At 50.6% G+C, this 13,531-nt stretch overlaps 1 protein-coding gene across 2 annotated transcripts in view; it reads right to left on the bottom strand.

The window, feature by feature from the left end:
* Nucleotides 1-10,238: 10,238 nt before the first annotated feature.
* CALU (calumenin) overlaps nucleotides 10,239-13,531 on the bottom strand; it is a 34,834-nt gene continuing 31,541 nt past the window's right edge. For both annotated transcript variants that reach the window (XM_073328964.1, XM_073328963.1), the window contains exon 7: nucleotides 10,239-13,054. In XM_073328964.1, coding sequence (XP_073185065.1) covers nucleotides 12,950-13,054 — 105 coding nt within the window. In that variant the 3' untranslated portion in view covers nucleotides 10,239-12,949. The remainder of the gene's footprint in view (nucleotides 13,055-13,531) is intronic.

Raw genomic sequence — 13,531 nt, forward strand, 5'->3', positions numbered from 1 at the left:
GGAGGCTGCGGCATCTCCCGGAGCCCTTCCCGGGACACCCACGCCCAGGGGGAGCAAGCACCGGGCTCCAGCACGGGCTCTGAGAGGAAGCCCCGAGGCCCCACAGCCCGGCCCCACGGCTGCGCCTCCGACACACTGCACTGTAAATTTCAATTGCTGAGCTGGCCCGCGCTCACCGACCCCCGATGGGAGGACGGATCGAACCGGCTGGGGACAGCAACCCCACGCTGCCCCTGGGGGGGCCCCCCGTTGACCCTCCCCAGCTGCTGTCCCCCAGGCTGAGTCTGCCCCTGGCACCGGCAGCGTGGGGCAGGCTGAGTGGTGAGAGGGGGGCAGGGCAGCTTTGCCTTCTCCCAGCGTCCCCCCGTCGGGTCTGCTGACCGGCCGTCATCGCTCCTTCGTCCAAGCATGGCCCCGCCGACCCAAAGGAGACCGCCCCAGCTGGGGAACAGCACACAGTGCTTGGGAGGGGGAGGCAGGCAGAGGAAGGGGTAGAGAGGCAGTGTGTGGTCAGTGGTTAGAGTGGGGGTGGGCTGTGCATCAGGACTCCTGGGTTCTATCCCCAGCTCTACAAGGTGAGTGGGGTACACAAGAGGAATGGGGGTCTAGTGGGTTAAAGCAGCGGGGAGCTGGGCATCACACTGCCTGGGTTCTATCCCAGCTCTGGGAGGGGAGTGGGGTCTAGCGGTTAGAGCAGGGGGGCTGGGTGTCAGGTCTCCTGGGTTCTATCCCCGGGGGCTCTGGGAGCGGACTGGGGTGTAGTGGTTTACAGTGGGGTGCGGGATGGTTGGGTGTCAGCTCTCCTGGGTTCTGTCCCTGGCAATGTCCCTGACTCACAGTGTGAAAGTCACTTGCGCTTTCGGTGGCTCAGCTGAGAAATGGCTGATGGCACCGACCCCCCCTCACATTGGTGAGGTCGGCCCGCCTGGCTGTCAGGTGCTTTGAAATCTCTTGCCGAGTGTTGCACCATTGTTGCGGTGAGGGCAGCTAACGGCGCCTTGCAGTCGCAGTTTCCTGCTCCCCTGCGGGAGCCAAGCCCGGGATTCTGGGGACAGGCAGCATCCTCTGGCCAGCACTCTAGGGCCCATTCCTCCACTGCACCACCTTTACCCACTCTCCCCACGGAGATCAGAGCAATGCGGGGCTGGAAGGGACCTCGAGAGGTCACCTAGTCCAGCCCCCTGCGCTGAGGCAGGACTAGGTAATCCTAGATTGTCCCTGACAGGTGTTTGTCCAACCAGTTCTTAAAACCCCCCAGTGATGGGGAATCCACAACCTCCCTTGGGAGCCTGTTCCAGAGCTGAACTACCTAGGGAGGCGGTGGAATCTCCATCCTTAGAGGTGTTTAAGGCCCGGCTTGACAAAGCCCTGGCTGGGATGATTTAGCTGGAGTTGGTCCTGCTTTGAGCAGGGGGTTGGACTAGATGACCTCCTGAGGTCTCTTCCAACCCTAATCTTCTAGGAGTCTATGAACTACCCCAAGAGTAAAGAAGTTTCTCATAATATCTAACCTGGATCTCCCTTGCTGCAGATTAAGCTTCTTATCCTACCACCAATCCACATGGAGAATCATTGATCCCCATCCTCTTTATAACAGCCTCATATCTGAAATCTGTAGCAGGTCCCCCGTCAGCCCTGGGCGATGCTTCCCCTGCCATACGGTCACAGCTCTGCAGAGCCATTCCCCACTGCTCTCCCCAAAACTCAACAGAAAGGGTCTCCAGGAGCAGGGTCCAGGCGCCATATGCCCCCCCGGCCCTGACACTTTGTCAGCATCCTCCTCTTCCAACAGGAAAGGCAGAAGAGAGAGCGAAAGAAGAAGTAGACCCAACCTCTTGTTTTAGCCCAGACAGCCCAGAGGCCAAAAGGGTGGGATTGACATCATCTTCTGCCCCCTCACTTGGGACACCAGCGTGAGCCCCCTGGCTCCCTTTGACTGAGAATTGCCCCCATTTCCTGAGTCACTTTACCCATCACCCCTGAATTTGTCTGGCTCATTCTGGGTGCCAGGGAATTGAGAGGGCCCATTTCTGCCCTGTTGTACCCCCCTGAATTCAGCGGGGCTTGCAGCAGGTTTGGGGGGCTGGGATCTGCCCCTCAGCCAGGGTTAATTAATTTGCATGCTCAGGAGCCAGAAGACAGGAGTGTAGCAAAACAAAACAGCTGACCGGAGGGGTAAGTCCAAACTGCCACCTCCTTGCTGTGACTGGTCCCTTCGCGGTGGTTGTGAGGGTCTGAGCACCCAGGTCTCATGCACCCCAGTGTGCAGGTGGGAACAGCGCCAGAGAGACGCGGCCAAGGTCACCCAGGGCATGTATGGCAGAGTCAGGTCTTGAACTCAGCTCTGGCATCCCAGCGCAATGCCTTAACCACAAGCTCCGCCCCCAACACAAACCGCCTCCCTGGTGGCGTGGGGCGTCAGCAGGCATAAGGGGGTGTCAGGTGCCCAGATACCACAGTGAGGGGCACAGCATGGTACAAGCACAGACCTTCCAGCCGCGCTGAGACTGGGCCCCACGCTGGGTTCGGGGTGGGGTATTTATATACCCTGGTGGGAGGTGGGGAGAGAGGATGGAGGCTACACCTGGGCATGGTCTAGGGTAGGGTGAGAGGGCACAAGCTAGGCTCAGGAGGGAGGGAGCTATCCCTCAGGGGATGGAGACGGTACCTGGTCCCCGCCCAAGGTGATGGGGCTGGCTGGTAGCCCTGGCTCTCCCTCTGTGTCTCTGTTGTACTCCCCAAGGCAGATCTGGGGCAGGCAGGGAGGGGGGTCTTTTCTAAAAGCCCCAGGCCCAAGCCCACCCCCTTCCAGAGGCCCATTGGAGAAGAGCCCTGCCAACCCAGGTCCTGTCTGTTCTCGGTGGCTGTTCAGCACTCCCCGGCACTTCTGGGGAGGTGTGCCCCCTTCTGAGCTTGGCCCGCAGTGCCTCTCCCTACAACCCAGCAGGGCTAGTGTGTGTGGTTTATAAAACACCTGGGGACCCTGGATGATCCAAAGCACTGTGTGCACGGGAAGGAGGCTTCTCGTTTCCCTCCCGCCTTTGGTGGGGTCAACACCAGTAGCTTCCCCACCTGGTCCTCTGCCAGACCCCGCCAAAGCGAGAACCGCTCAGCAGTCCCACTCATTACACAGGGGAATGTCCATTCTCTTGCAATGCAGGGGTCCGGGCTCTGGAATCCAAAGTATCTCCTTCCGCAACCAGCGATTCACCTCAACCCCCGGACGCTGCAGGCTAGGGCAGAGTCCCAGAGCCGTGCTCCCAACATATGTTTGTATTTAAATGTACAGAGCAAGTGCAATACCTGCAAACCCCTGTATCCCCACTTGCCCATTTGCCTTGTATTCATCCTTGTAGCACAGGGTAATACTCTAGGAGTGGTTATGACAATAAAACAATGCGAATGGGCTGAACGCAACACGGTGGTGGTGAGCCGTTTTGTACCCGTCAGCCCGCTAAGGTCGCAGGAGCAGTGAGGGCTCTCCCAGGGCTGCCTGTTCCCGGGGGATGGGACGGTGGCGACTCCCAGACCAGGATTAGCTGGGCATGGCCCCGTTTCCGACGGCTTCATTCCGGGCAGCCTGCTCGCTTGCAGAACCGCACCTGTGCGTACAGTTGAACCCATGAACTTCTCCATTAACGCACAATCAGGTTAAAAAAGGCAAATGACCTTTCCCCAAGAACGCGCACGTGGCTTCAGCCTGACCTAGCATTTGCCCACGGCCAGAGCCAGTGGTCAGTCCCAAACAAAACCCAAGCCTTCGACGGCTTCGGTATTTGCCTTGTGCAATCGCTATTATCAAGGGCACTCACCTCAACCAGGAGGCTGCCTGGCCCTCTTTGCAGCCACATGCTTTGCTTTTCGCTGTGGGTAACAAACCTTCACAGGTTAGCAGAGCCACGGGCAGGGCCTGTTACTTCTTCACCCTTGCTAACATTGCTACAAATCATCCCAACGATGACATTTGGACGACAAGGGTTCCAGGACCAGCCCTAACGCAAGGCTGGGCTGGCTCCCTGTGGAACAGTTACAGACGCTCAACCCCCTAGGGACAAATGCTTCCTTTGCCCCAGAGCTGAGCAGAACTTGAAGCCGAGCCCCACATTTAACGAGACGGGGAGGTGGAATTATAAAACGTCTGCATTTTACCTAGCGTTCTAGCTAGGCACTTATCAGCCCTTCATCACTGTCGTGTCTGACCACCTCACAAGCGCTAATGGAGTTTGTCCTCACCCCCACCCCGACATAGGGAGACATTATCCCCAATTTAAAGGTGGGGAACTGAGGCACAGGCTGGGTGAAGTGGCTTCTCCAAACTCTGGTTTCAGAGTAGCAGCCGTGTTAGTCTGTATTCGCAAAAAGAAAAGGAGGACTTGTGGCACCTTAGAGACTAACCAATTTATTTGAGCATAGGAATTGAACTCAAGCCCAGTGCAGCACCCTGACGACTAGAGCATTCTTCCTAACATCAGGTGGGACAAACGCTACCTTTCAAAAGAGCAGAGAAAGGATATGACAGTGCACAGGGCTGCAGCAAGCTGCGTGAAAGGGCTGCTAACTAGGAGGTGTGCAGACCAACAGGAAAGTGGGATCTGGTCGTTAACAGTGACTGTGGCTTCCAGTTTAATTGACTCACACTTCCTCCATTGGTGGGACGTCAGACCAGTGAGGCCGTCAGATGCCACTTTTCAATGAGTTTGGATCCAGTTAGCGACACGGTTGGGTCTAAATCAAGTTTGGGTTCAAAAACCATGGTCAATACTTGTACCACATCAGCGACGTACCACATCCGCCTTGGTCTTCCCAGAGACGAGACGCCTCTTCTGAGTGTGGGCTGGGCTCCTTAACCTTCCCCATGTAACCAGGCTGACCTGGCCTTCCCGCCATGTTCACCAGGGGCAGGGCATCACAGTGGGCCTGCCCTCTGTGCCCTGCTGAGGCACGCTGGGTGAGCTGCCCCACTTTCCCAGCAGCACCGTAGGTCTGGCTGCACAAACATAGGGGAGGCAAGTTTTCGGTGGTGACATAAAACACACCCTGCCCCCAAGCTGAGTTGGTGTAAATGAGTCGGGTGAGGGCATCTCAAAGAAGTTACATCAAGTCCTCAGCCCGGAGGGATCCTGTGATAAATAAAGGGGGGAGGAGGGTAGCTCCCTTTTATGGACACCCAGCCAGCCAGTAGCTATAACATCCCTCTTAGTAGCTGTTCTCCACTTGCTTTACCTGTAAAGGGTTAAAAAGTCTCACTGCGATGCATAGGTAAAAGGAAGGGAGTGGGCAGCTGGTCAAAAGAGCCAATGGGAAAGCTAGAACTTTTTAAAATTGAGAAAAAACTTCCCTTTTGTTTGTCTGTTGTTTTTCCAGGGAGAGGCAAACAGGGCAGCAGCTATGCTATAAAAAGCTTAGGGCCAGGTACAAAAACTTATCAAGATCATACCTAGAAACTGCTCATTTGAAACCCCAGATATGTACGTAGACCAGGAATTGTCTAGGAAGACGCGATGAGGTTTATCCCTTTGATTCCTTTATGGCTTGTGGACTCCTCTGTGCTAACCCCAGTGCTTTTGTTGTGCTTGTAACCTTTAAGCGGGACCTCAAGAAAGCTATTCTTGGTGCTTAATCCTTGTAGTTACTCTTTTAAAATCTAGCAATAGCCTGAGTTCCCAGATGTATTTTCTTTCTTTTTTTAATAAAATTTACCTTTTTTAACAACAGGATTGGATCTCTGTGTCTCAAGAAGGTTATGCACGTTTTTTAATTAGCTGGTGGCAACAGCTGATTTGTTTCCCCCTCCCCCCATAGCTCTTCCCCAGAGGGGGGTGAAAGGGCTTGAGGGTACCCCACAGGGAGGAATTCCCACGTGCACCTTCCTGGGTCCTCAAAGGGGTTCTTCACTTGGGTGGTGGCAGCATCTACCCATCCAAGGTCAGAGAGAAGCTGTAACCTTGGGAGTTGAATACATGCCTGGAGTGGCCAGTATTTAATTTTTAAAGTCCTGATTTCCCACTCGAAGTGCCAGAGTGAGGAATCAGCCTTAACAGATCCTATGGAACTGGGACATACAGACCCTTCCCACAGACCCCAGAGAAGTGGAGGAGAGCAGACAATAGAAATCCAGCTGCCCACAGCCTGTGACTGCATTGCTCCAAAGGGGCTGGGCTTATGGGACTTAACACAGAGGGCACGCGAAGAGCAGGACAGATGGGGATGGTGGTGCCCTAAGCAACGTTTGACAGCCCGGGAAGGCTTTAGATTCAGAAAAGGGCAACAGGCACAGGGTAAGGACCAGTGAAACAGGTACATTACACCAAGACACCATATCGAGATAACCTCAAGCATTCATACATAAGAACAGCTATGCTGGGTTAGACCAATGGTCCATCTAGCCCAGTAACCTGTCACCAGTACCACGTGCTTCAGAGGGAATGAACAGAACAGGGCAATTTATCGAATAGTCCATCATCCTGTCATCCACTCCCAACTTCTGGCAGTCAGACGTTTAGGGACACTCAGAGCAGAGGGTTGGGTCCCTGCCCACCCTGGCTAATAGCCATTGATGGACCCATCCTCCAGGAACTTTAGTTCTTTTCTGAACCCTGTATTAGTTTTGGCCTTTACAATATCCCCTTGCAACCGGTTCCAAAGGCTGACTGTGTTGTGGAAAGAAGCGTTTCCTTTTGTTTGTTTTAAACTTGCAGCCTGTTTTAAACTTGCTGCCTGTTAATTTCATTGGTTGAGCCCTGGTGCTTTTGTGATGTGAACAGGTAAACAGCACGTCCTTATTCACTTTCTCCACCCCATGCAGGATTTTACAGACCTCTCTCATATCCCCCTGTGTTGTCTACTTTCCAAGCTGAACAGTCGGAGTCTTTCAAATCTCCCCTCATGTGGAAGCTGGTCCAGACCCCGAAGCATTTTTGTTGCCGTCTCTGTACCGTTTCCATTTCTAATGTAGCTTTCTGGAGATGGGGCAACCAGAGCTGCAGGCAGTGCTCAAGGTGTGGGCGTGCCATGGGTTTATAGAGAGGCATTATGATATTTTCTAATGATCTGTCCCTTTGCTAATGGGGCCTAACATGCTGTTCGCTGTTTTGACTGCTGCTGCACATTGAGCGGACGTTTTCAGAGAACTCTCCGCAAATTTGCAATTTCTGATTGGACAGTTCAGGAAGTTGTCAGCTGAGGCTAATACTTTGGGGGAAGAAAGGGAAGTCCAGGGGACGCAGGAGGTAACTGAACGCTTTCCCTCTCCTCTTTGGACATGCATTGATGATGGCTCAAGCCCAACATGCAGGCAGCCTTCCTGATGTGAGGGAATTTTGACAAGATTCCTTCCATTCCACTAATAGCAGTAACACGGGGAACCCTACTGTCGTAAGCCTCTGTGCGTAGCGCGTGTGAATGTAATGGTGGGGAACGCCTGACCTGTAGAGCAGTGGGATGCAGTCATCCCTTGTGGAACATGTTGGCTCCCTTTCCCTGCCTCCTGTTAAAGCTGGCCTGAAAAAGGGCTGCAGCAGCATCCATCTGTCAAAGTCACCAGCACTGAACAGTGGCCACAAACTCAGCCAGGTACCAGAGGGTGGAGGCGGAAATGCAGGCATGGTAGGAGATCAGGGCCGGGGAGCAAAAGGGGCTGGGGGAGGCAGTGAAGTGCCAATTCACCCTTCATACTGAAATAGGAGAGATTGGTACCTAACCCAGGAATTGTTTCCATCACCTTGATGAGAAGGCACAAACATTAAAGAGCCTTTGGGTTTCTTTCCCCAGGAGAGGCTGGTGTAGCCCTCCTCGGCATGCTTCGGGATTTTACCTATTTTCCTCCCTCTGGCACATTTTAAAATCCCTGCATCACAGGCACTTCGCAGCCAGGAGGGCACGAAGATCCCTCTGGACCCTCAACCAAAAAGGACGTACAGCAGGGCTTGCTAAAATAGGGTTAGTTGACTAAGTATCAGTTGCAGCCCCAGCTCTCGTGGTACCATGATCCCTCTGGGCTTCCAGCAAGAACGGGAGAGACAAACGCTGCTATTTCCAGCACAAAACACAGGCAGAAAGAACTTTTAACAGGAGTTTCAGGCCTTTACACAGCAGGGGTGGGAGGGGGAGACCTTTTTCCTTTGCAGGTCACCTCAAACAATACAAGGACAGCCAGCAGAGCGGCAAAGGGAAAGTCAGAGGCAGCATAAAAATATATGCAGCAGAAATCTGAAACGTGATGGGGAGTTTCTGAGGTTGAGACACGGGGAGATGACTCCAGCTGGCAGCGAATGCAGTGGAGAAGGTGTTTGCATCAACCGGAGTCATTTGTTGTCGAACAGGCACAAAGGTGGCCAGTGGCAACTGAACACAGAGGGGGAAAAGGCGACAAAGACCCTGGCATAAACTGAAGCCTGTCTATGGAGCAGTTTTTATAGCCAGGTGCCCCCATTTACTAGGGCAAGTGCAGGGTCTGATCAAGGAGCAGAAGGCGGAGCTGGATCCCTGCACAAAAGCGAAGCTAGCGGAAAGGTTTGAGAATGGGAGTGACGTGCCATGGCAGCTACGGACATGCAGCCCTAGCCTTGGAATCCTCTTTCCCAGCACAACGAAACCTCCCTTGCTTCAGATCTCTCATCCCCACCTTGGGTGTGGGCATATTAAGTCCCTAAAGTAGTGTGTGAAATATGGGAATCTATACAGGGGAAATCCTGCAGCCTTTTGCTGCTTAGGCCTGCCAGCTGCATTATTTATAACACATAGGGCAGGAATCAGGTCTTCCTCTTGGTCTAAAGCCCTGAACACACCAGCACCCTCTGCAAACCACATGCAGGAAACCAAGCCACAGCATTGTGCACAGGCTCTGGTCTGGAGACGTGGCGATAGAGAAGGCTGATAGAGATAGCTGCAAGAGCTGGGAAAGGCCATCCAAAGAGAGAATAAAGATCAGAATAGCTAAGGCAGTGATACACACGGATAATGCTGCAGAAGTGGCAATGTGCAGTGTCTAACCCCAGGAGATGGTCACAGATGACCCCACACTTACAGAGATCGGAGCAGAGGGCCTTGCCTACGCTAGGAAATAGCACCAATTGGATCCACTGTGCCATGCTGATCGTGGTTTAGCTGCAAGCACAGACGAGGACATACCACGGTCAGCCCCAGTTCACCTAAAAGCTGCTGTTTCCTAGTGTAGATGAGGCCAAGGAGATGGAGAGGAAACGGAGCTCAACTCCTACCCAGCATCTCCAATCTCATTTAAGTTGTCCAAATGAAAGTATTCTCTGCCCGTACAGGAAGCTACTGGAGACAAAAATAGGCTTATAACTTCAGATGCTGCATCTGTGTCTATACAGCCGCCAGCGGTTCAGCTTTTAAACAGACATCCAGTAACAGATGCCTGTTTTCCAAAGGAAGGTCATCCAGCATAGGTAAATATTAGATTGTATCGACCTAAAACTGCAGTGGTAGTTCCAATCTGAGACATTCCCCCCGCAATGTTAAAAGCAAAGACTATTCCATGCCAGCAGTGGCAGCATCTCAATGCTAGGAGAGCGACCCCTGAACAGCTCGGGGCTCCTGAGAATTGCATCGATGGAAAGTTCTCCGAGTGACTTGTTCACATGGTTGTGTGCTAGAGGCAGTTTTATCTTCACCTAGTATAAAAACCTTCTAACTTGCTGGCTGACAAAGCAATCTACGTCAGTGTACTCTGCTTAACTTTACAGTGTCAACCTGTGGAACTCATTGCCAGGGGATGTTGTGAAGGCCAAAAGTACAACTGGGCTCAAAAAAGAATTAGATAAGTTCATGGAGGATAAAGTCCATCAATGGCTATTAGCCAAGAGGGTCAGAGATGCAACCCCATGCTCTGGATGTCCCTAAACCTCCAACTGCCAGAAGCTGGGAGTGGACGATAGGAGATGGATCACTCGCTAGTTGCCCTGTTCTGTTCATTCCCCCTGAAGCGTCTGGCATTGGTCACTGTCAGAAGACAGGATACTGGGCTAGATACACCATTGGTCTGAGCCAGTATAGCCGTTCTAATTTTCTTAGCCCATTCAGGATGCAAGTCCATAAACTGAGCCAGGGCTCTGCTCCCACAAGGTGCAGTTTTATAGAAGTACTTATTCTCGCTGCAGCATCCCACTTGTACTGTTTCTTAGTGATGACAGACTACAGATTATTCCAATACAACTAACAGATCATTCCTAGTCTCAGTTGCTGAATGGTAACACACCACACATTTGAAGCCACAGTGAATGTAAACAGTTTTATTGAGACAGTTTTACGTCTGACATACATTATAAAAATCTGTTTACACTCTACAAAACAAACCTAGAGGATTAGCATTCATGGGAACAGACACCTTGGGTGTGCAATCTGTTTTTCACCAGCTTTACATTTGCTTCGATACATACAGTAGAAGTGGGAAAACGCTGAGATTAAACTGATGTGCATTGCAGAGCACTGAATATGGCCAAACCTCTCCTGATGCTGAACATATGAAATAGGTTTTACTTTACTGGTGAAAGAATTAGTGTTTATAAAGTGTCTGCACCAGTCATTAGTGCTGACAGCAGCTGTGCAAACTTCTGCCACATAGCTCTGTAAATGCATCTCAATTGTGACTTTGAACAGCACTAGCCCATTTCAAAGTCCTGAGCCTCACACACAAAGACACCCAACTGTGTCAAAACCACATGGAGGTTTTATGATAGGACGAACGGAGGCCAGGAGGAAATGGAATTCATTTTAAATGTGAGACCCAAAAGCAGCTTGGGTCACCAGAAATGTGAGGCTATGGCCTTCCTGTAGTGAGCCCTATCACTGCTGCATTACCTGGCCTTCATCCCCTCCAGATTCCTTTGCTATGTGTAAGTTTTGTTTATTAGAGTAGGATTCTTCCTGGCTTTATCCCAAAACCATAAAGCACATCCAAGGGTCAGAACACCCATACTTCAGGGGTGAACACTAAAGGCACGTATACCATACAAATCTCATATACAATGCTTGATTATGATTTGATCCATTGTCTCAAGTTATATCAAAAGTGTGTTATTTGTAGAAAGTTACATGAAATAATAGTACACATACTTAATGTTTCAAGCCTTTAATCCTTGAAACAAACCAATTTAAAGAAAAAGAGGCCCAAGTTTATTACAGTTAAGGGGCCAGAAGAGGCTGGCGTTAGTGTTTACAGGACTATATAGTGAAGGAAATGACCTATGTTTGCAAACACAGTGATTGCTTTAGACGAATTTCAACACTCCCCCACTAGGCTCCACACATGAGAAGTGCAAGTGACCCACTAAGCTGTGCAAAATGGCACTCCAAGGAAGAGTCACCAGCTAAGGTAGAGAAGTCATCTCTTGGCAATCACTTATCTCTGGCTCTCTAACAGCAGTTCTCCCTGGTTAAAGAAAAAAGCATAAGGAAATACCTCAGGATACAACGAAGTAAGTGGTTTGCCTTCTGAGGTAAGAAAATCCCTGGTAAAATAGGCAGCATATGGTTAAAAATTCACAAGAAGGTAAGAACACTGCTGCAAAGCTTTCTACTAATACTGCTGTTTAACCACTGCACAGGAGCAGAACACACAAAGGTTAATTTCAATCTTCAGAGTTTTTATTCTCTGGTTTCTTGTAGCCTTGTTGTTTCTTAGTTATCCTCTTTTGGCGCATTTCATCTTGAGGTTCCTAAACTGACAACCTAGCCCCAGTTTGTTTTTGTTTTGGCAGGTAAAGGCACTTCAATGATGTATGATTTGCAGAAGTCTAATGGTTTAAATAAAAAGGGAGCCCCTCCCATTTCCATCCCTAACCCCATGGAGCAAGCAGCACTCATCCACTTTGTTCCTTGCCTTAAGGGACCAATTTAGGATCAGCCACTTTTCCTGGTTGATTTCCCAGTATAACATACAGAGGGTCACATCAGGTCAGCCTCTTGCCTCATCTAGTAGGGTCACATGGCTTTGATTAACTATGTACATGGAAGCCATATGGATTCAGAAGAATGTAATGCACAAGTAACTTGCATTTACAGAGACCCTGCGGCAAACACAAAACTCAGGCTGAGGATTTTAGCAGCATCTGCAAGACGGCCCCACCTCCCAAGTATTTCTGGATGGAAAGCTTCAGATCACACTTGCTGTATTAGTTCAAATTCCTGGAGCTCCGAGAACAGCAAAGGCCTCATGAAGGAATGCTCTGGAGAAGAGCAAGCACAGGTTTGTCTTGCTGCCGCCATACACCATGGTGCCTATTTTGAAGGGGTCTGCAAAGCAGGAATGGCCAAAAGGCAGTCTGCAGTCACACAGAATCCCCCAATTCTACAGTGCTGTCCACAGACAGACAGCTCCCAGCATGCAATGTTCTTGACTTCGTGGGACAAGATACAGCATTGCATTTTGGGAGAATGTCTTTTGCACTGAAGATGACTGCAAAGTGCTCAGCTGTAGCACATTGTGTGTTGCCCTTGGGCTCCGAACAAGCTGCCATTGTGGCCCTCAGGCTGAATTTGCATTCCCCAGTCTAAACAAACATCATATAGCTTTGTTGCTTGACCTTATTGTTCTGTGGCTTGTAAAAAATTCTGTAGCTATGTCTATACAACATTAAGGGGGATAGAGGGAGGTGGGGCACTGGGGAAGGAACTATCATTGCTCTGCAGCTAACTTTTCAGGATATGCATTCTTCATTTCACACGGAACCCAAACAAATACAAAAATAAACAGAACTTGTTAGACATAAAACAAAGTGTAAATCTAAAAACCACAAGTGTTATCATTACAGAGTCACTTTTCAGAACACCATGTCCCCATCCCTTTGGGAAAGGGAAAGGGGACAGGACAGGATTTTTCACCTCATAGCCTGAAATAACAGTCTCAGTAGTGAAAACGTTTCTCATGTTAATCCAGAAACTGTAAAAAATAAATTACTTTTAAGAAACAGGTTTCTCTGTACATGTCTTAAAACTCATCGTGTCGTACTAAGGCTTCCCCGAAGTCTGTGGCCTGGCTACCCACGAACAAGTCATACTTGTCAACGATCTCCTCTTTGGTGAGTTTGCCATCCTAAAATTAAAAAGAATATGTTAGTCAAGTTTATTATGGTAGTGGCTAAGGAGCAGCCAAGCATTCAGCTCCCACGGTGCTAGGTGCTGGACAAACACAGCAGAGGAGACTGTCCCCACCCCGGAACAGACCAGACAGACACATGGTTGGCGGAGGGGTGGAATACACAAGCAGAGTGAACAATGTGATGGTGGTAAATGTCATGGCAGTGCCACAGGTTGTGTGTTGTGGGTTTTTTGGGTGGGATTTCCTTATGAGGGGCTCAGCTACATGGGAAGAGAAGGGAATGGAAGGAGGTAAATGGGACTGGTGCTCAGTGAAGCTGGGGTAAGGAGATTTGGGGGGGGGGGAAAGGGGAGAAGAGGGAAGGGCTGGATCAAGCAGCCAATCAGTGCAGGGCAGAGAGAGCCCAGTCACAACTGTAGAGAGCTCTCTGAATGGCTCAAGGGCCCAGCTTTCCTCATCTGCTCCTACTGC

Source organism: Lepidochelys kempii, chromosome 1, assembly GCF_965140285.1.
Source record: "Lepidochelys kempii isolate rLepKem1 chromosome 1, rLepKem1.hap1, whole genome shotgun sequence".
NCBI lineage: Eukaryota > Metazoa > Chordata > Testudines > Cheloniidae > Lepidochelys > Lepidochelys kempii.